This window comes from Bombus flavifrons, chromosome 17 (assembly GCF_040668555.2).
Source record: "Bombus flavifrons isolate JBK064 chromosome 17, iyBomFlav1_principal, whole genome shotgun sequence".
Classification (NCBI taxonomy): domain Eukaryota; kingdom Metazoa; phylum Arthropoda; class Insecta; order Hymenoptera; family Apidae; genus Bombus; species Bombus flavifrons.
The window spans coordinates 5,174,976-5,201,087 of record NC_138458.1 but is presented as its reverse complement, the minus strand read 5'-3'; the positions used below and the strand labels follow the sequence as shown (position 1 = coordinate 5,201,087).

At 40.9% G+C, this 26,112-nt stretch overlaps 1 protein-coding gene across 10 annotated transcripts in view; it reads right to left on the bottom strand.

The window, feature by feature from the left end:
• The window catches only part of Nrx-1 (neurexin 1), a 629,819-nt gene extending 605,427 nt beyond the window's left edge, over window positions 1–24,392 (bottom strand). For all 10 annotated transcript variants that reach the window (XM_069131031.1, XM_069131033.1, XM_069131034.1 and 7 more), the window contains exon 1: window positions 21,202–24,392. In XM_069131031.1, coding sequence (XP_068987132.1) covers window positions 21,202–21,816 — 615 coding nt within the window. In that variant the 5' untranslated portion in view covers window positions 21,817–24,392. The remainder of the gene's footprint in view (window positions 1–21,201) is intronic.
• Window positions 24,393–26,112: the final 1,720 nt, after the last annotated feature.

The following is a 26,112-nucleotide window of genomic DNA, read 5'->3' as shown; positions in this document are numbered from 1 at the left end:
GTGTGTAGTTATTTATTTATTTTACTCGAACATTTAATTGTGATGTATTGGGTTGGCAAGTAAGTGACTAAGTTAACTGTCCTTTAATATTTTTATATGCTTCTATTCACCAAAGTGGTTAAGTACAATGTTACAATGAAGTAGCGAAGTTACAAAGTATTAAAATAGTTGTTCAAATCACAGCCAAGACTGTACCCAAGACTAGTCTCGTGGTCGAATGCTCGCAGTTTTTATATGTTGAGTTTGTAGGAATTGAGGGGCAAAGAGAGGATGCTGAGTGCCCTATGTAATAGGGAAAATTTAGTGTTGGGCCATATGCAAAAGTCAGGTCAAAATCAAAGATTCATTGTCAGGTAGTGTGGAATGGCGTGGATTTGGCTATGGTCGCTGTCACATACCCCCTTCCTTACATTGTTTTTGGTCCTCCAAAGTTAACGTTTTTTCCTGCTATTGTTGATCCTCGTTCTCGTCTTGTTCCGATCTGGTTTATTCCTGGAGATGGTAGATTTCTTTGGTTGCTTAATTGAACATTTTGACATTGCGGTGCAACGTGTGTCAATTTACCACGCTAACCACTGCGCTGCCGTTGTCCGACGGAAGTTAGTGTCGAGTGGCGGTATTTGTTGTCGAGTGCCGCCACAGAATATTTTTCTAAGTTCAACTTCGTTTCGATTTTTAAGGAACTTGGTCGACATGAAAAATCGTATTAAAAAGTGTTTGGCCGAAGAACTTGCAGATGGAGAATTGTATACTTAGAGTCATTTAACTCGACTGTTTCTATAGTATCAATTTTCGTCCACTTCGGATATTGCTCTTCTATTTATACCAAGTGATATTAACTGTTATTTTCGTCGATAGTCGCTCGAGATAAAATCAGAGGCCAGAATTAGTTTGACGAATCTCATTTACAGCGTATAATTTAGAAGCGTCCAAATTCCTATGGATGGTATTTTGTATGTACTAATAAACTGTAAAAAATAAGCACTTTTGTGGCGCGTGAATTCCGTACATAGAATCGTTGATATTCAGCATGGCGATGTAAGTCCTTACGCGCCTAGTATATGGGTTAGACAACGTCATACTCTGTGACCCGAAAAAAAATTGACGTCACAGCACTCTGTCATGAACATCTTCCATCCACTACTGCGGACGTTGAGAAAAAAATATTCGCTGCGAGGCTTTAGTTACTCGGCAACGTATTCCTATTTCAACTTTGAAAAGTCATCACGCGAATTTTTTATTCATATTGACATCCCGTAATAATAATACGATATATCGTTGCGTGTGCCACGTCGCTCTACTATCCGCATCGCGAGCGAGCTTTATCTGAAAATAAATTTATGAAACAATTGGTTGTAAATGGTCGAATCTCGCTGCAGCAGTCCTGTGTGAGATGTTCCACAAATTGAAAAAAATTGTTCATGAGCTCAACTTCTTTTTATAGCTGTGCCAGTGCTATAAGGTGAAATTCGACACCGGAGATTTGCTCGAGCCCGTAGTCACAGGTCCTAGATAACGCTGTTCAGATCAGAATATCTTCTTAAGTTACACAAAATAATCTTGCGTGGTCAGGGCGAGAGGGAAAGTTTTTGTGAGCCTGTGCGAAGATTACGCGGAGTTTGTAATCCGTGCAATAAAGAGCTACACGCTGTATGCATTAGCAACCATCAGCGCTGAGTAAATTATTTGTGTGAATAATAATAATAATATTAGAATGTTATTTCAGTGATGTTGTATCAGCTACACGAATCACTTGCTTTGTAGCAGGTAATTCCGACGCTCGCCGCGCGTCATGGGATTATCATTTAGTTTTATGTTTTTATATTAGAAATTTTGTTACAAATAATTGCTTTATACTACGTGTTCTACGTCAAACTATGATTCTCCTTATTTGCAAACACTGTTTATAAAAGAAGACTGATTCTTCCATCTGCTATTAGTATTTAGTATTAGTATAATAGTATTATTAGTATTTATTAGTATATTATTTTTAGTACGGTATTATTAGTACGATATTGCAACAAATATTGAAATACAATTGGCATTATTTCGTAGTATGTTCCTTTCTGAATTTTCCAACCGTCGTTCTTACTTTTTCTTTCTGAATTTTTCTCAAACCTTGACAAACCACATAAAATTCTGTACTTTTCGCTTAGCCACGATTCTTTCGCTCGACACTAAAGTCTTCAATTTTTAAAATAGAAAAAAGTAAAGAAACGTTTATAGCTGTTAAACATTGATCATTTCCCACTGTTAGCCGGATATACAGAGATTATCCGATCGGTAAACGTTAATTAACGCCTCCTATTCCGTCATCAATTTTATTAAGAGAGGAATGAAGGCAGAAATCGTAATTAATTGTTCTATATGCAATTGCACGGTGAATGAAAAGTCGTTGGATGGTACTCGTTGTATTACGACAAATCGATCATCCTGCCTTTCGATAATGCCGCATTGAAGCGTGCTTCGGGAAATAGGAATCTCGAGCAGACACGCGAAAATACCAAACGGGTCAAGCCGCTGCAGTTCATCGTTGGGAAGCGGTAACAATAACGCGAGCATTAATCATACTGGTTCATTATACATGCTTGCTTTTTGACAAACGATGAATACTCGAAGCTATAAAGTTATAAAGGCTTTGCGAAACAACCGTGCCATTATCTCGTTGCGAACAATAGGAACGCACGTAAAATATGCACCGATGGCGTAATAGCCGCATTTCCAGGAAAGTATCACGAGGGGAGAGATAGATTTTATCGGAAAGCTACGCGCAACGACGGACCTGAGGGACGTGGAAATATTGAAGTGGCTCAAAGGACTATACTTTGGCTGCAGTTTCGCCGCGAAATTGTGGCTTCAAATTTTCATCTCGAACGCTCTTTAACCATGTGGATTACCCTCCGACGATATTGACGAGCCGATATTATTCGGCCAGTTTAAATGCCAGTTTATTCTGATTGCCATTTTCATTTCCACATAATTTCATGGCAAACGAAACTCTGTGCTATGATAGTCGCTAATAACTCTCGCAGATCAATGCGATTATCAACGAGTGAGATGAAATAAATAAAGAAATTTCAAATCTGGATATATATGGCCGATGAGAAATGTCAAAATGCTTGCAGAGGCGAAGAGTCACAGGATTTGCAAGCGTTGTGTTCTTCGGCATCGTTACGGTTCTCTGTGTAATGTACTATCAGGATATAACGAAATTGGTTTTTGCAAATTCATTCGCAATCGCAAAGTTAGCGATTGGAAGAGCTTTCTGGCACAAGGACTCGTGAAACAATGTAGTAAATTGTTATCGTTGGTTGATAGTTTTGCAATATTATCCACGTTTCAATTAGTATTTACAACGATCATTAAAGAGCCTCGTTTTCAGTACATAACAATTCCACTATTTGTCCAGAAAGTACACTCCACATTTATATATATTTATCGTGGACCTATAATTCTGTCTTCAGCGAGCTTCTCGTTTATTAATCCTGGCGAAATTGTTTTATCGTTTGAAACGATAAATCTCTTTATTCTGAGAATGCTTAATTCCTAAACTACGAGAGAAACGAAAAAATATTGTACGAACCAGATTAATTCAAGCAGCGATATCTAAATCCAATAGACACATACATACACATATCGATGTTTAATATAGCTAATTACAATATGCATGTGTACAATATGTATCATACGCGAGATAAGCTTATCTTGTCAGCCCTTTAATATCATTGCTTTTTTGTTGATACAAAATATTTGCGTTCTAAATCTGTGCGCCAATTGATCAATATGCATATGTACATAGCAGAGTTGAACAATTTGAAATTAAAATAAGATACACTGAATCGGAACAACAATTGCAGGCGTTTACATTAACAGCGTATCCATTAAAAATTGAATATGGATCTCATTGAAGTAATTCCAACTGCTGTTAATTACATTTCTCGTTACTTCATCGTCTCGAATAAACGAAAACATTCTACTTGTTCTCACACGAGGTTGTAGAAAAATACAACGTACACAGCAACTCTTATTAATAGCACTCTGTCATCACACAGTGTTCACAAAGTTAGTGTTACGCGTATTTTTTTGGTAATATATAATTACTAACGTATAAAATGATGTTACTGAATTGATGGGGTTTTTCATATATCAAAATATTTACTGTAGCTAATGAAAATATGAATTTTATCTACTTAATACTCATCGTCTCTTTTTTGCACATCACTCGATAAACTAAATAGTATGCATATTCTATATAAAATATACATACATATATATATATTGTATAAATATTCAATTATATAAAAAATATTATATAATTATATATATAATAATATATATATAAATATTCAATTATTGTACTATATTTTGGGGAGAGTTATCTTTTGAGAGGGAGAAAATTGATATAATGTTAACCCCTTGGATTCCTATGTCGACTCCTACTCGACATCACTTTTTATCTCGGGAGTTCCTTTGTCGAGTGCCACTCGACATTCTTTCAGTGCCACCTTTTTTTTTTGTGAAACGTACGAAAGAAAAGCAGGATTGCATCCTGGAAATTGTTTCAAGATATATGACGCACTTAAAAACTAGAAAATATAATAATAGTGTGAATAAGTGAATTTCTCTCTTCCTTTGTTTATTTAAATTGTCTTATTTCTTAGTTAAAGCAAATAAAATATTTAAAAGCGTTGGCAACTGCTGGTAACGGAATTGAAATAAAATTCGCAGTGCAAAGGGTTAATGTAACTCGCTCATTGTCCAAATATCTGGCTGTGTTAAATTCCGCTGCTATTTAATGCTATTTATTAAATAACATCATAAACGAGCGTGGAAGTCGTAGAGATACGCCGCAGCGTGATGAAGCGAAATAAAGTTGAACTTATCGTGCAATTTCACGCATGAGTGAAGCACGCAGTGCGTGTGTCGCGCACCTTCCAGCGCTCAGCTACGCCGATGCTTTCTTAATGTGCGTGGTATTTTCGTCGACTCGAGCCAAAGCGTCCAAACGTGGTTGAAAAAAGAGGGCGATTAACACGTCAGAGAAACCTATTATTCCCTTTCTCTCTCCCTCTCTCTCTCTCTCTCTCTTCAAGTAATCGATACTCGTAACATTCCACCTACCTCGGAATGCTGGAAATATATAGGTTCGGTTGATTTGCCGAGGCAGGTGAAAAATTATTACGGTCCTCCTTAAATCTCTCGACTACTTTCAAAATAATGTCGACCTTCAAAGAGATTCCCTGTGTTCGATTATTAGTAGACTCCTCGTTAAAAATTCAGCGAATGGGAAATATTCATAATCCGCCCACGTTGTGCAAAGGGCACTCGAGAAGCTAACACATCTTAACAGCAACAAGGATCCAGGAGAAACGAGTATTAACGAATGGCCGACACCCACGCTCCTCTGTGCACTTGTCAATACAAAAACCACACACACACATATCTGTTCGAATCGCAAACGCAACATTCGTGCGAAGCGTAGTCACTTGCTTTAATTCTGTGCAAGCTCGTCTTAGTGTGCTTGATACTAACATTTTCTGCTCTCGAAATATCGCTCGCGTTTAAACGTATTCTCTTCAGCGTTTTAAAGAAATTTCCGCGCCATCGATTTATGTAAATATCGTGCGTAATATATTTGGGAAGGATTTTCCAGCGTCAGATACGGGAACGATGCAACGACGAGAACTCGGACAGATTAGAAGAGAATTTATCGTGTATCTGGAAAAGTATGCATTTATTTCCCTGACTAGTGTTTTTGTTACTGTCAATTTTTGTTACGACCGTTCGCGAAGAGACGCGTCAGTGAGAGGTAAATTCTCGCTATGATTCTGATAGTCGACGCCGCGAACCAGTCGTTCCCCTGTTTCGATTAGGATAACGGAGGTAGCTCAAATGATCGTAACACTGAATTAACAGGGTTAATATGAACTTCTGTTTCTAACAATATTTAAAATTATAATTAATACATTACAAATGATTTAACGATGATACAACTGGTTTATTATTATAATTCGACTCGACTTTATAATATTTGTCGACGTATTCGTTTGACTAAGCGATCTCGATTTTATTTCTTTGAACTTCCCGAAGCATTCAGTTTGAATTCTCGTATGATACTGACTGCCCTTCGCTTTTTTCCTTTGCTTCTCTTGCAGACGACCCCCACCACGCTCGGCTCTCGCAACCGTTCGCGCCTATGCACACGTTGCCACCTTTTTTGTGTAGGTAAAATAACGGACCAAAGGCGATTCGATGTTTTTTAGAACTCGCTGCTTGACGACAACTATGCGCTTATCGCTACTTTGAGTATATCTCGCTGGTCATGTAATACGATCTGTCTTCGACACTATAGTGCCAAGGGAGACGGTTAGGAACGCGATCTATAGTAAGCCTCGGGGCGTAAGAATTTTAATGCGCGAATAAGGAACGACAATTCACTTTCTTCTTGCTTTACAGTGTTCGAATAAGAATCCGTGTAGATAAGAAGTAGCGACGTATTTGTAAAGTTGAGATATTAGCGCGTAAAGACGCGTTAAGAAGTTGCTGTTCAAATGATTTCTCACCGAACTGCTTTTCTTTCTATCTTCTCTGAAAACAGGGAATCAAAGCTTATTCCACTTGGGTGTTTTACGTTCACTTTGCTACCTTTTGCTGAAAGTTTACATTACGAAAAATGTTCACATTGCCATGAACAAACATCACCATAAATGTTTCTACATGGAATTGGAAATTGTCGTTTTTTATATAGAACACACAGTTGCTTAGAAACTCGATACCGCGTTTAGCTCGTTTTTGCAGAAGTATGAGATTCCTGCACCGAGCCATAGAACGCACACTACGATATCCTTTGTTCGTGAACTTAGTTTTTCGTCGCTGAATCGACAAAAAATACTGGAATGTTTACTGGCTTCGAAGAATCTTCGCCAAACCCCATTCTTTACAATTGCCATGTATTTTTGCGTGTCTTGTCCTATCCTGTTGCATACTATGGTGCACGTAACGCGGTTCTAATTGCAACGTTGTCACTGTCCAATCCGGAAGACCATCTGCGTGAAATGTCAAGGTGAAAGGGACTATAAATCGTGGAGTCTAAGAATGACGGACACGTGAGACTCGTAACAGAGATCCCATCGATATTATGATCCTCGATACGTTTCAATTACTGGCTCGTATGGGTGGAATATAGTATAACGCGAATTAACAGCTCGCGTCCTACATAGCTGTGGCAAATGCGTGTAAGAAATTCAAACACATTTATCAATCGCTTCACTGGTAAATTTCGCGCATCTCACGATACGCGAGCCCGCATGGCCGCTATTGATCGACACATAATCTACAAATCCATCCATCATAGTCCACTCGTTGATAGATCATGGACGCGTTATCATCCGCTACAGTGACAGTGATAGTACAGGCCTACTACACCAGCCACTTTTAATGTAGATATTTTCATTAACCGAGCAACATTATTTTCCGTGACAATCTTTTTTTGCTCCCTGTTACCCTTTTGTGTGTGTGTGCTTTTTTTTTTTCTTTAGTTTTTTAAGAGTCATAAGTTGAACGAATAGGCGAACAGGCGTAAAGCTTATCTCTCCACTGATAACGCTTGTTAATGTAATTATGGAAGGTTGCACGAGCGGCGTGCTGCGAGTTAATTAAGTTCACTCTGACGAAGCAGCCACTCTACGATAATTCTGCTATCTTGTTTTACTTTCAATCGAAGGGCCCGTAACAAAAATGCCCGTCGTCCGCGTTCCCCCTTTTCAGGCGAACGAATCGACGCTTCGGTGTCTCCAATTTTCCATACGTTTCCAACAAAATATATTTATCAAATTACGCAGTCGCTGCGATTTCATGTTTTTCAGTTTTCCACCATACGGTTCGATGATTTTAACGAAATATATGTATATATCGTATTATACGATCGCGGAACAACGTCTAATTAAATTTGGAAACGGTGATAAAGGTGGTTGCCATGGAGGCGACTAATGCTGGCGGTAAATCAGGATACAAATTATTTTTCGCAATATCGATGTTAAATTGAAACATCCGACTTGTTGCTCGATAGTAATTGGCCGTGATTGATTATAACGTGTTCCTTCGGATCGTCGAATGCCAATAACGCGGCGGAGGAAGCGCGCTCGTAACGTAGCGCTAATTGCATCATATCAGATTAAGGAAATTAATGAAAGCTCGCGTGTAAGACCGGCTGAATAATTACATCGCATACCGTTAATTGCTACATCGAAAAATGAAATAAGTTTCGCGGGTATTAGTGGCGATTAATCCACGGCGATCAGTCAACGTCGAAGCGAAAAGACGCCGGAGGCAAACTTATCTTTCCAGCAACCATATCCTTTCGTCGTCTATTAATCACGTTTATCGTCTTTTTCGTTGCTTTCGATTCCCTAGCTCCGCGGACGCGTATGAAACACCGGCCGTTCAATAACACCGGATTCAAACTCTCGGAAAAAACACCGTTGAAACGCGCATAATTGATAGCCTGTCGCACGTGCCGCTTTGCATACATTAACTTATCTGCCTCGCGGCTTATCGCGTCGTATTACGCCACGTAATAAACGATTAGCGTGCGTAATAAGCGCGTGTGTGCAATGTGCAAGAACCACTGAGCGAAGGCTAATTGTTATTTAAAGGAGTATGCTAACTGGCAACATGAGAAAAATCTTTGTCTCTGGATTTTCGTGAGCGTTTTCGCTTCTCTGGAAGAACAGAATCTCGGAATTGTATTTGCAGCGCCACTTTCTCGCATTCGTACGATTAACGAAGGTGTAGAGATTTGGAGAAAACGATACGCATGGAAGGCGCAACACGCGAGCTTTAAGCACAGTTTCAGTGGAAACTGGATTTTCCAAAATAGCCGCACGCCGTATCTCAGAATTGTCGAGAAATTATTCTTTTTTCTTGTTCTTTAGGCTCGCGTTGCTGACCATGAAAAGGTTGGAAATATTAGACACTGGAAGGTGGAGAAGCTGTCGTTTAAAAAATCGTGAAATTCTCCATATTTTCCCTCGCAGTTCTCGTTCACGTTATAACCACGATTATGTTAATTAACACTTTGACTGCCACGCTGGTCAAATATGACCCGGCCACGGTTCCTCCTGTGACGCCACGGTGGGTCATTGGTGACCGGAGAGCTTCAACTTCTTACAATTGTAAAAATTATATGAAAATTGACAGTTAGGGTATTTTGAATATATAAATAGAAGATACTTTGAAATAAAAAATGCTCCATTGAGCAATTAAACATTTTTATTAGAACATCAATAAAAACAAAATTAGAGCAAATGTTGCATCTAACGGTGCACTGTGTTAAAACACTTTGAACATAAATGAGGCTCGTCAATACAATCTGGACAATAGGTGGTCACCTTTTTGGTCCGATTCTGAGCGATTTTTGATCCTAACTGTTTAACATTTCTTTTATAACACTCTCTGCAAAATTTTCGCGCCAGGTACGCTTGCCCTTCTTTCTTCTGCATTTCGTGTGGCAATCTTTATCGAATAAATATATTTGACGGTCCTGGTGAATGGCACTGTGTAAGTGCATGGCGAGTGCCATTCTAAAATCTGGTACCTTGATTTTTGCTTTTGTTGTTCGTTTATAGAGTATCGTCGCGTTTGAAATTGATGTATTTAACGATAACTCTAAAGCTAATTTTGTACACCACTTGAGGGTTCCTCTATGTGCTGTAGAATATGCTATCATTTGATCTGATAAATCTACAGCACATTTTCCTCTGTTGTAATCTACCACTACTATTGGTTTATCGCAAACATAATTTTTTTCCCTGACCTCTACCATTTCAGTCGAATGTTTCGTCGAGATCATAAAAATAATCCTAATACTGTTTACTAACATCTTCTACACGTTTCTTAAATATTTTCTGCGCGTTTTGCTTACGACGAAATGACAAATGCGAATGGTTTGTTGAAATAAAGGAAGTCTCGTTACAATATGTCGCTATCAACTGTTACCAAGCCGCCACGGTGGTCACCCGTGATCACCAATAAGATAAACGGTCCATTGGGGAAGAATGTTGTCTTACACCATCAATTTATTATTATTTTGTCATTATGCGCTTTGAATAATAAAAATACTCTCGTGGTGTCCAGAGGGAAACGTGTGATTTCGGCGTGGCAGTCCAAGTGTTAATACGTATGGTAAATAAATTGTGATATTAGTTTCCAATTTGTTAAGCAAAAGATATCCAACGATTATGGAATTATAAATTAAGTTCCAGTAAATGTTAAAAACATATATTGTTACAACTTTTGTAAATTATTTAAAGTAAATATTAAAACATATTCATTAGAATATTACTACTTTCATATGAATATTTCCTGGAACAAATGGTCCATTGGGGAAGAATGTTGTCTTGCATCATCAATTTATTGTTATTTTGCCATTATACATGACAAAACATGTGATTCCGGCGTGGGAGTCAAAGTGTTAAGAATAGCTTTGCTTCTCGATTCGAATAAGTGGAACGACCGTGATCGTGTCAGCCAGTAAAATGCATTTGCCCCGAGTCCAGTGTGTAACTCGGTTAATCTCACTTTCATTTCTACCTTTATCTCGCGAATACTCTTAAGACACAGATAAATAGATAAAAATCAATTTTATGGAAGAACGTCTCATGGTTGTTTTCGAATGAAATATCAAAATTGTAAAGAGTGATGCCGTCGAATAGAACTGTGAAGCACTCGGTTAAGAACTTTGGATTCTCCGGAAGAAACATGACGAGAAGAACGAGTTAATCTTGCTTTCCCTTCCAGCCGTAAAGTATGAATATTCGTGGAGGATATTAAATATTCCGATGGAAAATCGAACACGGTCAACTTTCAGAATCAACCTACTGCTATTAGGGTATTGTAAAAGCCGGATATTAAGGCGGATAAGCGATAGCTGAAGATTGTAAAAACCAGCTGCTGCGATTTATTACTTGGGAAAAGCCAGTAAAATCTGTGTATTAGAGGGTTACATGCTGTAGCCTTGTATTATGCTCTTTTCTTACCTATAGTACTTATCTCCTTTATAATTCTACGTTTGTTAGAGAAATTTATTCGCGACGTGGATATATGCACGTTGCTTCTAAGCCGAAACTGATTGCACGTACACAAATGGTTACGCGACATGTTACCATAATAAATCATGATCTCGGTTAACGAGTCACTTATTGCAGATTTATTCGAACTTCGCTTTTCAAATTATATTCCGCGTATGCGTGTTCACAGATGAAAGCTACGGTATTTTCTCTGTAATTGATCGCCGCTATATTCCTCGTAATTGATCGGTCGCCGGTTCCACTGCTGGTTAACGAAGAGATCAGCCAGTGTTGCTTTTGACGTACCGCAGGCAGCGTAACCTGGCGCCAATTCCATCGGTTTGCATGAAAAATACTAATTACCCGTTAGACAACGACGAAACGTTTTTATCTCTCGTCTTTCCAAAAGCAAACTTTCACTAGCCTATTTGTGGAATTTTTCTGATTAAAACGAGACCAAACGCGATATAATTCGAACCATAGTTACGTGTATACGTAGCGGACGAAAGCGTTTGATCTCGTTTTAATGAGAAAAACCACGTCGATCAATAACCTGTTATAGATGTTTAGATATTTTTACAACGCATATTGCATGGAATTAACCTGTTTCGTGGAATTAAATGGCAAGCAGTGTGCTTCAGAAATTCCCAATTACAAGTCAATAAATACACACCAGTGTCTTTCTAATTGCTCGTCTTTCTGTTCCCCGTAATTAGCCAGTCGTCGTTCTCGCTGCTGGTGAAATTTCCCTCAAGCGGTGCCTCTGTTCCCTTTGACACGTCGCGAAGTTCGATAGCTGAATAGCGTAACCAGATCCGAATTCAATTACCCATGGGACAATGACGAAAATCTTCTTAATTCTGGCTGCTTATAGACTGAACTATCGCTAACGTGTTTATGAGATTTTTCTGATTGAAACGAGACCAGATATAGTTTGATAGGTATATTGGGCTGGCAACTAAGTGATTTGGGATTTTGTCATTACTACCTAATGACGAAATCCGCATTCACTTAGTTGCCAAAGGGTCCTCCAAGAGGATCAACCGTTTAGCTGTACTGTTAGGACTTCGCAGCTTACGAATTGCCAAACACTCGACGTACACGCGCACTTGCAATTCTCTGGCATCCTCGACGACTATACTGTGTGTCTTATGCACTTACAGCACACTCAGGAGCGTAGGAATTGCGCAAAATGTACACACGTGCATACGTATGTACATAGTCGCGGTTATATTTTCCCAATGCATGTGTATAGTTTGTACCGTTCAAAATTTACACCCGTTATATTCTTGTGTCTTTGCGAAATCATCGCCGTACATCGTATCGAGGAGCAGCATGGAATTCGAAGAGTTGGCAAACCGCTCGAAGAAGGAGAAGACGAGAGTTCATTTATTTGTACGCGTAGAAACAGTGAAAGCGCAGCTACGTGGCTGGCAGAGACACACCGGCCGTTTCATCTTCTTCCCAAGCTCCGTGCCGTTTCTTTGTGCGTTCGAATTTCCAGCTACCGTTTCTTAGATGCAATTTGCCAGCAGTTACGTAATTCACACGAGCGAACTCGTGTTCCTTTTTTTTCGTTTCTCTGATTCGGAAGAAGATCGTCAAGACACGCTAAACAAATTGATTCGAAAAAAGCGTAAGAGCATGAAATTTGTCAAAAAAAAGTCGCAGCGAGAAAGCACAGTTCTTGTTGGATGTAACACAATGGGCGATAAACGTGGGAACAACAAATGCTACGAGCGGACAAGCTGCGTTTTTTGTTGTAATCTGATCCGAGTCTCGTCGGTGGGAAAAAGCGCGGGAACTGGCGCATCGCGAACGACGATTAGTTGCTATTGACGAAATCCGCATTTTCTTAGTTACCAATCGAAAAAATTCGTATTTTCATGAACTTTGCCAAATGGATGATAAATTCAAAAAAAAAAAAAAAAAATAAAAAGGAAGAAGCTCTTCTACGTTATACAAGGTGTCTTCATTTTAAATGGTCAAACGTTATACGCAAACGTAGGTCTACAAACGCTTCGTAAAAATAATTATGACAAAAATATACCTACAGACGAACGTTATCGTGGCAGATGTATCGATACGTAAAGTTCTCAAGTACCATTCAAGTAATTCATAGAAATTCATCCACGTTACACGGTTGTCTCAATTTTAAACGATCGAACTTCGTTCCATGAAGTTTATTCCACGGAAAAAAATTGTTAAAAATGTTACACGCAAACGCCGGTTTATAAAAATGCAAAGGCTTTATAAAAAGGTTAGAACAGAAATATACGTACAGACGAACGTCATGGAAGATGTATCCATATCACCGACACATTGTTTGACCCGCAAGATCGCCGCGTCGTACACTTTCGTCCGCGTGGAACGATAAACGCGATAGCGCGTCGCACGAACGAGAAATTCGACCCAAGAACCGGCACGAAAGATTCACGATGCGTTCGGTGTTTTTGCGGGGCAAACGAGCATGAAAATCGGAGAAACTCGATCCTTCAACCATACGTTCGAAAGCAGGAGACATCCCACTCGAACCCACCAGTTTTTATGCTTCTGGTCTAACTTTTATACAAAGCGTTCGCACAACCTAATTCTCCATTTCTTTCCTCCTTTCACATTCTTCTTAACATTTTTTCTAACGCTTTTTTCTCTCGTCTTCGGTGAAGTCTCGTCGTTCGAAACTGAGATACTCAACGGTTACGTACATCGCTTAGGTGCATCGATTATTATCGTATATTGTTAGAAACGATACTTATACGAAATATATCCTGCATCACTATCGTTTCATAGTCGTCATCAACATCAAATAGTCTTAACTAGAACGTGAATGGGTCGTACAAACTTTACACGTGTTTGCTTGTCGAAGAAACAAGGCAATGTGTGCCGTTTTCAGCAAGTTCATCGTATCGTGCGGAAAGTATCCAGAAAAAGGAGTTTGGTGGAAGGAGACGACGGGGCATTGTTCCTGCCAGCGCCGGTTCATATTTCTGCAGGTGGCCGGCTGCCAAGAGTGCATCCGCGCTTTGCCTGTTATTACGCTCAACTATTCGAATTTTAACGACGCTGCTCGTTTGCCAGCGGCCAAGCATAACGGACGTATCTGCGAACGATTAGATAAGGAGACAAATCGAGAATATCCGTGAGGGGAGGGGGGCCGGGGACGTTGCTTGGTCAACGTAACTCGCACGCCATAGTATAATTCGGCCGACGTTATCGTCCTTGCTACATCAGAACGCGCTCAATGCAACAAACGTTGCCTACAATGCACGTGGCCGACTTGGATTTATCGACGTGCCAGAAATTGTGTTTCTCTCGGTTTCGTCCTTTGGATACCTTCGCGGCCACGCCCCTGCCAACGTCCGAGATTACATTCATCCTTCGTGTTTCATTCGTACACGGACGAGCAGTTTGTGGCTGGATGGAACTCGCCACGAATTCCCTCCAACGAGACGAACACTGCCACGCTAAATTGATATTGTCGTAAGGAATATGAAGTAAGGTGGAAGCGCCAGGCAGCGAGATTTTCATCTACAACAATGACTCCTATTAACCCTCCACTGTCGACAGCTTGTTTTGTAATGCTCCTAACACGACTGAATACTGGCTCAACCGTGGCTATGATACTGACCTACAGTTGGCCACGAAACGTTTCCAACACTGTACACTTTTAGCAATTCTTCTTAGCTTTAGATTTTCGAATTTCATTTGAAACGTGCGAGGACGACGGTGTGTTACATCGTGTCACATTGTGCTGTGTAGATAAATGGAGGGAAAATTATTATTCATATTTATATTGTTGTCGTTATTATTTAGTGTTATTTATTGTAAATGGACGAAGACAGAGGTGTATTAGGTTATGTAACGCTACTATGCAGATAAGCTTTCCGGTTATTATTTATCTAAGTCTGAAAGAGAGTCGTAAACGTTTCACACTTTAATTATATGATACTAATTATGGACATGAAATTAAGCAACAATTAAATTGTGCACATAAAGTACTGAAACTAATAACGATGATTCATAGTTTAATATTTAATATTTAGTTGGGTTTCCTATATGTTCAACATGATACAAACGTTTTGGGGAAATAATTTTCTTTTTTTAAATAATCAACACTGATTTGTTTTCATTCTTTTACCAAACGTTCCTTCATTTCTCACGAGCTGACTTTTTCTTCTCCTAATGAAATATTAGTGATTATTTGTATTTCAAAATTTGTGTATATCGACCTCGTTCGCTCATTCTGAGCACATTGGTAACGCAATTAATGCGCACTTGTGATTCAACCTACGTACAAACATGTACAAACATCGAGAGTATTTAATGGAAAGATTGAACTAAGAAATTGCTGAATGTGTATCTTGCGTTCGAAAGATATTCCGACATAAAATTCGCAGTTTCTCGGTGTTCCTTTTAATATTTAGACGACGATAAATAACAATTCAAAAGATTTTTTCTACCATCATTTAGATACTGCGGCGCATCACGATGTAATAGATTTTTCTTGATTCTTGTACATCTGTCAAAAATATAAAGCTTGGGAATTAAAATTGTACAGCGTGTTTCGTGACCGACTGTAGGTATTGGCAACTAAGTGATTGCGGCTTTTAATTACATTTTAAGAATCACATTGATAAAATGATTTTGAACACTTGTTACTTTAATAAAATAAGACGTGTTCAGAGCGAAAACTACCCTTTTCGACTATGTAGCATATTTCTACGAAGAAAGCAGCATGCAAAAGATTTATTATAGAAACTCTTAAGGTCAATGTTGGACAGGTAAATTTCCATCCAAATTTTAGCGAACGTTCGTTCGAAACACTGCGAATCATCGCGTAACGATGTGATTCTCAAAATGTTACGAGTCTCGCAGCATCGCGTGCTTAATCCGTGCAACAACGCGTGCAACAACGGGATATTTTGTAATTGACATCTTGTCGGCCATAAAGAAGAAGGTTTCGCTTTAATTGTTATCCAATTTTCGAACAGAACGCGATTATTCACGGAGAAATTTCAAGCAGTCTGGCCGCGAACGCTATCGTTTAAAATACCGAACGTTTTAAAATCCGAATAAATCCTTGGAAATGTACGGCGTTCTCTCACGGACGCGTCTAAGTAGTTGCAGCATGTGCGGTTTCAGACAGGCGCTGCCGTAAAATCCAACTAAACGTTAAATTACTTTTAGCAGTTTATCGTTGATTTACGCGGCCGGTTCCCTGCGAAACAGTTGCAAGAAAAATAAGCGTCGTCTTTTTGATTAACGTAACAACCACAGAGCCTAGCAAGTAGTTCTCCGCGTCGCTCTCCTCTCTGTTATTACACAAGAGTCCATTTCAGAAAACGAAGAAGCGCGGAAAGGAATTTTCAGCTGTAGCTGTGTGCAAAGAACAAGAAAAAAATACCATTTCATTTTTTCGTCTGCTTTTCTTCTTTCCCCCCTTTTTTTTTTTTTTTTTCTTTTAAACGAGCCTGGCGTCACGAAGCACCGGAACGGTGTCAGCAGCGTGCGTAACAATACGTCTGTGCGATGGCTGGCCCAGATTAACGTGGACGTAGCCAATTCTTGATATCTTGGAGATAAAAGTTATGAAATGTTTCTGACGATTACACGCGACCGATGGATTTATATTTAGTACGTATTGTCGTATTTAGTCGATTGTAGACACGAAAACCATGAAAACGGTTGCTGCGAAAAGGCAACCTTTCAGACTTCTTTCCCAAGTTGTGAATTTTTGTAATTTTAAACATTTTATTTTACACTGGAAATATCTGTTGGGTTGTCAACTAAGTGGTTGCGCATTTTGACATTAGTTTCTATTGACAAACCCCGCAATCACTTAGTTGCCAGTCGATTGTAGACACGAAAACCATGGAAACGGTTGCTGCGAAAAAGCAACCTTTCAGACTTCTTTCCTAAGTCGTGAATTTTTCTAGTTAAAACATTTTATTTTACATAGGAAATATCTATTGGGTTGACAACTAAGTGATTGCGGCGTTTGTCGATACTATCTAATGATACAATCTGCTATCACTTAGTTGCCAGTCGATCTTAGACACGAAAACCATGGAAACGGTTGCTGTGAAAAAGCAACCTTTCAGTCTTCTTTCCCATGTCGTGAATTTTTCTAGTTAAAACATTTTATTTTACACTGGAAATATCTATTGGCTTGACAACTAAGTGATTGCGGATTTTGACATTAGTTTCTATTGACAAACCCCGCAATCACTTAGTTGCCAGTCGATTGTAGACACGAAAACCATGAAAACAGTTGCTGCGGAAAAGCGTCCTTTCAGACCTTTTTTCCGAGTCGTGAATTTTTCTAATTGTAAACATTTTATTTTACACTGGAAATATCTATTGGGTTGGCAACTAAGTGACTGTAGACACGAAAGCCATGAAAACGGTTGCTGCGAAAAAGCAACCTTTCAGACTTCTTTCCCAGATAGTGAATTTTTCTAGTTAAAACATTTTATTTTACATAGGAAATATCTATTGAGTTGACAACTAAGTGACTGCGGATTTTGTCAATACCACCTAATGACAAAATCCGCAATCACTTAGTTTCCAATACTACCATATAGAGCGCCACGGCGTGTAATTAGGATTTAGTTATTGATGATACAGATGGAATAAATCGCGGAGATTCTTATATTAAATAGCGCTTAAGCGATGCCACGAGTGTTCCGAATATCAAAGTAAAATGCTGCTGTTATATCCGGACGCAATGTGGTTAACGTGTTCCACAGTGACAGATACATAGAGAAAGAGAATGTTGGTGTATGGAGGTTGGTAAATCGTGGCACAACTGACTGGCGGATGATTGCTTGGGAAAGAAATCGGTAAAATATATACAGAGTAGTCTAAGGACAAAGAAAACACGCAAATTGCTCACTAAAAAGCTATTCACTGTATGAGAAAGCGGTTCGCATAAGAACCGAATGCTTTCAAAGGGGATATAGTCTGACCTAGTTAATTTTTTTGTAGATCACCAGGTATAGGTCATAGCAAGGCGACATACGTTTCTTTGTACAAATATATCATCGTCGACGTACATCTTGAACAAATATATTGTTTGCTTTCGTACAAGTTATCTTGGGAATAGTAGCTTTCTCTACAACTGACACGTGACACGTACAAATACGATCATCTTTCCGATGAATTTCCACCATGCTGGTGCAAAAATGGAAAACTCTGCGATGCATTTGGACTATCGTACATTTAAGATCTTCTAATAATCAGATTAAATTCTGAAAATAATTTTAAATCAGAGCAGCTATTTCTCGCTCGTAAAGAACTTGATGTTCGGTCCCTTGCAGTGTTGCCTATGAGAAGCCTTCGTTTGTGTGAAAAAGCTGTTGGTTTAGCAGACGTTGGAACTCTAATTTGAGAAATTCGATGTGTAAGTATTGAGATATGTATAATTTCGTGTGTTGGACTAGATTGGCCGCGTAGTAGTGACACGCGTATGTGAATACGAGTGTGTGGAAGTACGTGTGTGCGCGGCGTCTCGAAAAACGGACGAATGTAACTGATCCGTTGGCAGTGCGATATGGAAGATGGCGAGACAAAGAGAGCGCTGAGACGCGTGCAAATGTATCGACGAAGATCCTGGCAATCGTTTATTAAATAAATCTAAAATTATTTTAATATGAATCCTAAGTGTAACCTTAGTGTTCCTTAACTTTTATTTCGGCGATTAAGATCCACAATTCTCAACAGTGAGACACAGGGAAAGACACAGGTCTTTGTCTCTCATATGTCAAATTTGACTAGTCAAAGTTGTGATATCTGCTAAACTAATACATTTTTCATATAAATAGCTTAATTTATTTTTCCAGGGGTCGATCGTTGCATTTAAAGCTACATACCGTGTATCACCTACCTAATCACCTACAAAACAAAAAGAGACTAATTACGCCAGATTAGCGTAGCCCCTACAAAACCACTTTTTCATACAGTAGATAGTCTGCCAGTAATTTGCATGTTTTGTTTATAACCGAACGCTCTGTACATAGGATAAAAATTTGTTTGTTACTGACCTGCTTCCCAAGGGAAATCATTTTGAATGTCATGAACATGTTCGCTGTACGAATATCACGTACATGTTACTTGTTTGAAAAACCAGCTTACACATTTGTGTCACAAAATCACAGTAATATATCGTTGGTTTCTGTCCCCTAAGAAAATCATAGAATTGGATTATAAATTGTTTACGTGCTACTGTGTTAACTATGTATGTACGCACGTAAATGTTTTACAAACTACGATACATCGCCGCACCGTTAAGCTACCGGAAAATACCAAGAAAAAGGAGGAACTCGCCTATCGTCGATTGTCGCATGTGCACAATTTTGAAACTTTTCTTCATTTCTATGGGTTTCGTCTAAAATTTATTGGGTTGGCAACTAAGTGAGTTGCCAAGAAGAACGCCATAGAAGACCCACTTTAAATCGTAGAATACTTTTTATCGTAGAATATAAAATACGCTGTACTATAATGACAAAATATAGCACTGCGTGTGTGTGTGAAAGAGAGGAGGGTGAGAATCTTAGATTATCCGTGTAGTTATTGTAAATTTGTAGTTGCCAGGTAAATATATTCTCAAGAATATATTTCAGCTTGTGCAGCTTGTGCATGCTGCTATCTGGAAATTGAGCTTTGAACATCTTGTTCGTTCCGCTGCTCGTTTATCGGTGTATTAATCTTTTGGTGGGCAGAAAGTTTTTGAAAATGCGAAAGCAAGTAAATAGAGCTATAATTTACATATTGTGGAATAGGATTGCCGAGAAAGCAGAAATCAAAAACTAATGTGTGGTTTTTAAGTAAACCGAGAACAAAGTAGCGAAAAAGGTGAAATGAGTTTATTATTTAACGAGTAAGATTGCTCCTTTGTAGATAATCTGATTAATATCATATAACATACGTAACAATTATTAGTTGCAGATGAAATTCTAAGACAATAGTAGCAGTATGCAATTATTGTCGTATTCATTTTGCCAAATGCTTCGACATCTTTGTTCGTCGAACTGGTAATTCGTACATACGCGAAAAATGTTAGCCGAATTTACGGACGAGATGTCTCGTAACAGATAACAGTAAATAGGACCTGTTTCTTCACACAAGCTAAATATTTCGCTGTAGCCAAGTCAGGATAATCCACTCTGAAGACATTTTTCTGGATCGAGGACCTCGAAACGAAAACTTCTCCCTAACAGGAATCACAAATACTTGGAGAAGTCCAAAAATAAACTGGCCATTAGAGGAGTCACTGCATCGCTTTATCCTCTCTGCCTATTGATCGGCCGTTTCCTACTATTTTTGACGTAATATTTGAGGGATGGGTCTGTCGAGCCATTGCCAAGCAAACACGCGCGAAACACCACCTGCTATTTCCACTGTTACACGCGTGGTATAAAATTTGTCGTTGAAATTGCAGCATCTTACTGATCGAAACGTGGACTCAGATTCTACTCGCCTGGCGTCATTAGCAAAATTGTAAATTTCACTATTTTAATCTCACCACACCTAACGAAATTATTAATATTTACTTCACACAACAATCTTTTAGTTTCGATACCAGAGATCTCGACAATAAGGATATAGCCAGTTATTTTGCAATTCTTCAAAATCGTTGCCAAAAGGTGAAAATCTGCCACGGCAACTAAGTGATTGCGGATTTTGCCATTGTCACCTAATGACAAGATCCGCAATCACTTAGTTGCCAAGCCAACGTGTTAAAAGTCTGCATCTGCTTCGCTATTGATGACGTTACTCGATGCAAGTAACTATACAAGAACCGGTATAAACAGAGCTGGGGTAGCAGGTAAAATGGTGCATAAAATAGAAGAACACTGTGGATTTTTTATAACGCCACGTTACCTTAGCTCGTTACGTAACGAATATTTATACATCGTTGGTAGTTGAACGTTGGATACTGCGTGGTGCAACGATCACCCTTTGTGAATCTCACTGGTCGTTCTATTTCTACGCTACGAGAGTCGCAACTCATTCATCCCTATCGAGTCTTTCATATATCCCACGCACAAGTAAATATACGATGCGCGCTCTATTCATCGCGAACAATCGCCAAGTTCATTGTTACCTGACCTGAGAGGAAGAAAGATTTATTTACCTTAGCGTCCCGGCTCTTCATCTCCTGCCTCCTGGGCACCATGTTCTCCCCGTCGGCGTACACGAGATTCCTGATGAATCCGTTGAACCTCGGCTCGAAAATCACACTGGGCAGCGCCAGCAACGTCAGTTTGCTGTTGTACCAGCTGGGCATGCCGCCCACGTAAACGTCAGAGTTGCCAGCCAGTTTGCCGAACTCGAACTCCTTGCCGCGGGACGTGGAGACCGCGCTAACTCCGTCCACGGTCAACGTGGTGTTTTCGTTGCACCTGGTGATCTGAACCTTGTGCCAGTGACCGTCGCCCAGGTCGTGGCCGACGGTGACGATCTGTGCACCGCCTCCGAGATTGTATCTCAGCCTGAGCGCGCTCTCCACAAGTTTCACCTCGAAGAAGTCGTAAGTGCCGCCGTCGTCGGTGTACAGCAACAGACCGTTGCCTTGCTCGGTCTTGAACTCGAACTCTAGCGTGCCGTTCAGACCGGCGTTCCATTTTCTGAACTGAGCGTAACTGGTGGCCGAGCCCTCCAGCACGAAGGACGTGGCTACCTGGCCGAGCAACACCACCAGGAACGGCATCAGCGCGCCTGTGTTGCTGGTGACGAGCGAGGAATGCATAGTTGCAGGTCGTAGCTGTGGCGGATCGCACTGCTAAATCCTGTTCATCAGATTGTTCAACAGCACGTGTTGTTTCACTCGTACGTCAAGGACACTTGGCTGGAACTTTGACAGTCGATTAGTCTGCTCTTCTTCCCTTCGTCACATTACACCGGATAAATGCCCGCAGAGGATGATCAACAGCGGCGGCTTGACACTCGGCTACGAGCTGATCCAGCGAGCCTGATAGCTTGGATCGGTGGACGTGCAGCGTTTGATCAGCGTAGCTACTTTGTGTACTCGTTCGCTAGCCACGTTGTACCGGCTGCAGTCGCACGTGAGCACGCACGCGCGGACGGCCTCGGCTGCGTGCGTGGGTGGCGGATATGGAAAGAGAGAGTGACTGTGCACACGTCCGTGCGGAATCGCTTGGCGAGTCTTTCTCCTAGACGCTCGTTTGTTTCGCACCCTTCGCTAGGACGTGTCCCTGCGTCCGCTTTGTCCGTCTTTTATGGGATCGCGCGGCCGACGACGAGCGATTATCGACGAGCCGGAACAAACAGCAGAGATGGCGAAAGGAAATTGTCGATCAAACGAAAATCCTACGTTCCGACAAGTTCGCGAGAGAACAAGTGGAACTCTTTGAAAATTGTCGCGGTAGTTGGCCAGGCAAGTTGCTAGAGAAACGAAATGCAGCACTTTGGATTCGCTGTGCTTGGCAAACGGCAGTGCAACTGGATATGTATTCGATGTTAACGGTCTTTTACTTTGCCGATCGCAGAGTGAAATCGGACGAATGAAGAGTAGCCGACCACACGAAACACGCTTCGAACACGCTTACCACCCGATTCTTCTCTTAACGCGCGTACACACGTTCGAGGTACACTTGGATCCCCTGTAACGAACCGGATGCTGCTTTATGAGAGTATCACTTCACAATCACGTTATGCACAATTTGATTCTGACGAATCTTCTGCGGCCTCTCGTACGTGTGCAAATCGACACTAGATTGCGCTTAATGAATTCACTTTCCAGTAATCAGATGAGCGAAAGCTCGTTAGCGAGATTTTCATCTAGCGAATCGATGTGCAGTCGGTATTTTCTCACCGAGATCATGTTCACGCTGGATATACAACTCCGCGAGTTATTGCCAGCTTGGACGATTTTCTTTTCAGATCCTTCGTTGTGTCCGCTAATTATCTCGAAAGAAACGCGATAACGTCAAGGCTAAACGGTTGTTACACCAGTTGGACGATTCTTTTCTAATTCGATACTTCTCCGAGAGCTGCTCGAATCCGATGAGAAGCTTTAATTATTTCCGTCATCGTGTCAGCGTTTCCTTCTTTTTGTTTGTCTCGTCTAGTAGCGTTTCAGCCCGAGGAAAGAATTTTAATTCCAAGATAATTAACGCGACATTTGCTCGCGGGTTTGTTATTCTATCGTCGCCTCGCATCAAGGGACTCTAGCAGCGACCTAACCTAAGGCACCTCGAGGCGCCTCGTACCACGTCGCTGACACACTTTCTCCGTCTGTGCTCTCGACAGAGTCTCTTCAAGTAGCCCTCAACCTGCACTTGGTCGATTGCTGGTGTCGCCTCTCTTTCTTCTGCCACGATCGCCCTGCTATGGCGATGTCGAGTGAGTCGCAGCAATTAGTGGAGTTTGCTCAGGGTCACGAGAGATCGCACGATCGAAAGGGAATCATTCGACCTCGAAGCAACGACAGCCGAGATTCCTCGAAATACCGTGCTACTTGGATACGTAGCACGACCTCGACCTCCTAACACACGTTAACACGACCACTTTCACCACGCACCCTACGCAGCATCAACAGCCAACATGTCACGACCATTGGAAAACCTCGCACACGCTCCGATTACGCGCACAACTCTCTGTGTCGCTCACTCGTCACGCAGCTCGCATCGCTCGTACAACCGTGTGCTCTTTAACGTTGTCTGTCCTCCGTACGAAGAAAACACACGGACTCGGAAAGGATCTCGCTGGAATGTAACGAGCACCGCCGCGATCCACCGCACTATGGCGCGAGTACTTTCGCCAGCGCCGAAAACCTTGCGTAGCCTCGTACGTTGCCTGCTGTTTCCACTCTGCAGACAGGTTACTCCACGTCGTCGTCCATCCAGCGTACGTTTATTTCGCGATCGATCCGGCTCTCGTGGCTCGGCGTACGCCCCATTTTTCTCATCCAACCCTGCCGAGTTCTACCGCCAGCCACACACACTGCACCTGAACGAGAGCGGCAGCTCTCTGTACAACCGCGCGCACGACTACTATCGTTGGCCTAGCGTTGGTCGAGCGTGGGCCTGATGATACGTTTGGTCAGATATGTACGTGGTAAGAGCGTGAGCGCCGATTGCGGAGGTGGATCAACCCTCTCGACGGCTCCCGGCTTGATACTGGCCTAGCGAGAGGAGAACGCTCGGTCGAGACGGTCGGTCGGTTGGCCGACGACGTTGGTGCGACGCCCCCGGCACGACGCCGACGCCTCGCGCCGTTTCCACGCGCAAGCGCCCGCTTAGTTTCGCAACGAACAAACGCAGCGCCGAGGACGACGAGCATCGTGAAAGCTGTAAGGCTTCAGGTTGGAGAAGGACGCTACTACGTTTTCGAAGATGCGGTGGAGAGGATTCGCCGTCGTGTAGTCTCTCTCTTCAGGCTGATACGCCAAGTAGATGGTTGATCCGTGTGGTGGTGGTGTATAGCAGCGAGATTGCTCACGGCTACCTTGGAGCGCCGCGGAAAAACGCTGGCGACGAGATGCTCCCGTTGAAAAATTGCTGGGTGCAAGCAATGATCGGCAAGCGTTTGTTGCTTTGCGGATCCACTCAGCCGCTTTTCTACGTTACGACGGGTCAATGATTGCTTCCTCCCCTGTACGACCCACTACTTTTGTTTGCCATAGCATTCGCGCGATTAATTTATTTATTGATTTAGCATCGACAGTTTGCATATTCGAAATATTTGATGAACGTTTGTAACGTTGACAATGGGATTCCAGTTGTGTCTGTCGTAATAACATTTCCAGATGCTTGCAACGTATTTTATCATGATTTTATTCGGATAATCAGGCTTCTAAAATTACGATAGAATACGTTTTAAGGGTCTGTCGGTGTTCATGAATCAAAACAGCATCGCAGGATACGTTTTGATAATGCGATGCCGCGCGTGCATTTAGGTTTAATTAATTAGTTAATCGATTGAAAGTTTAATTAATTCTCACGGTATTCGGCCATTTACGTCCTCGTAGTGTTCGTGTTAAAATTCGGAAACGGATGAATTTATGGTCAAGTTGGAAGGATAATACGAGACTTGGGTCATACAGGACCCGGATAATCGAAACTCCACTGCAATTAGGAATCTCGGATTATGAGAAAAGCTGTTTGCAAATTTATTATTCTCATATTTTCGAATAAGGAAAATAGCATGTACAACATGTAATACGTGCAATAATTGTCAGTGGCAGCCATGACCGAAATCGAATCGTCCTTGAAGCGAGAAATAGTTGAATAGTTATGGCCTTATAGAACCATCGGAGATCGGTTGAAAGAAATGGCGGATATTAAATTTTACGATGAACTGTTCCAATAGAGAACATTTGTTCGTAAAATGGTGTGAGAGAAAAACAATGTCGCGTAACTACGATGAATCATTGAACGCAATCGAACGAGCTTGCATTAGCGTGACATAAGCCCCATACTCAAATTTTAAAACGCGTAATGACTATTTGAAACACTCGAAACTGGGTTAAAAGCACCTTTTTAACGTGCATAACATTTTTAGAGTGAAAATGGGATCTGTAAAAAATGATGACCGTAAATAATAACAGTTACATGGGAGTTTCGCTGTTATTCAATTCACGTCTTTCCATTTCCACGTATATTTACGTAAATAAAATAGAACGAGCCATAAAATAGAGCGGGAAATTTGAAAATGTCACCTAAGTCCTTTCAGCTACATTTAAATTACATTTGGTAATCTCTTTGATTAATTACGATCGAGCGATTAAAACGTGGAAAATCTGGTACAGGAAATGTAATTGTAAAATATATAAACCTGATTATTATTTGCTGCGATACTCGTAACGAGATGGAGCAGGTAAATAATTGGGAAAAAGAAATATCTCTGGTGGTAGAAGGTAGACAAAATTATTTGCAAGCCCTGAGCTTTCTCGAAATAATAAAAATACTGGATTATTTCGCGAACAATGTCAGAATAAGTTTACGTAAGTCGTTGCTGCAGCGTCGTGTACTATACGTATAAAGAATTCCAAATTTCTGAGCGCGTCTCCGGTGAACCTTCA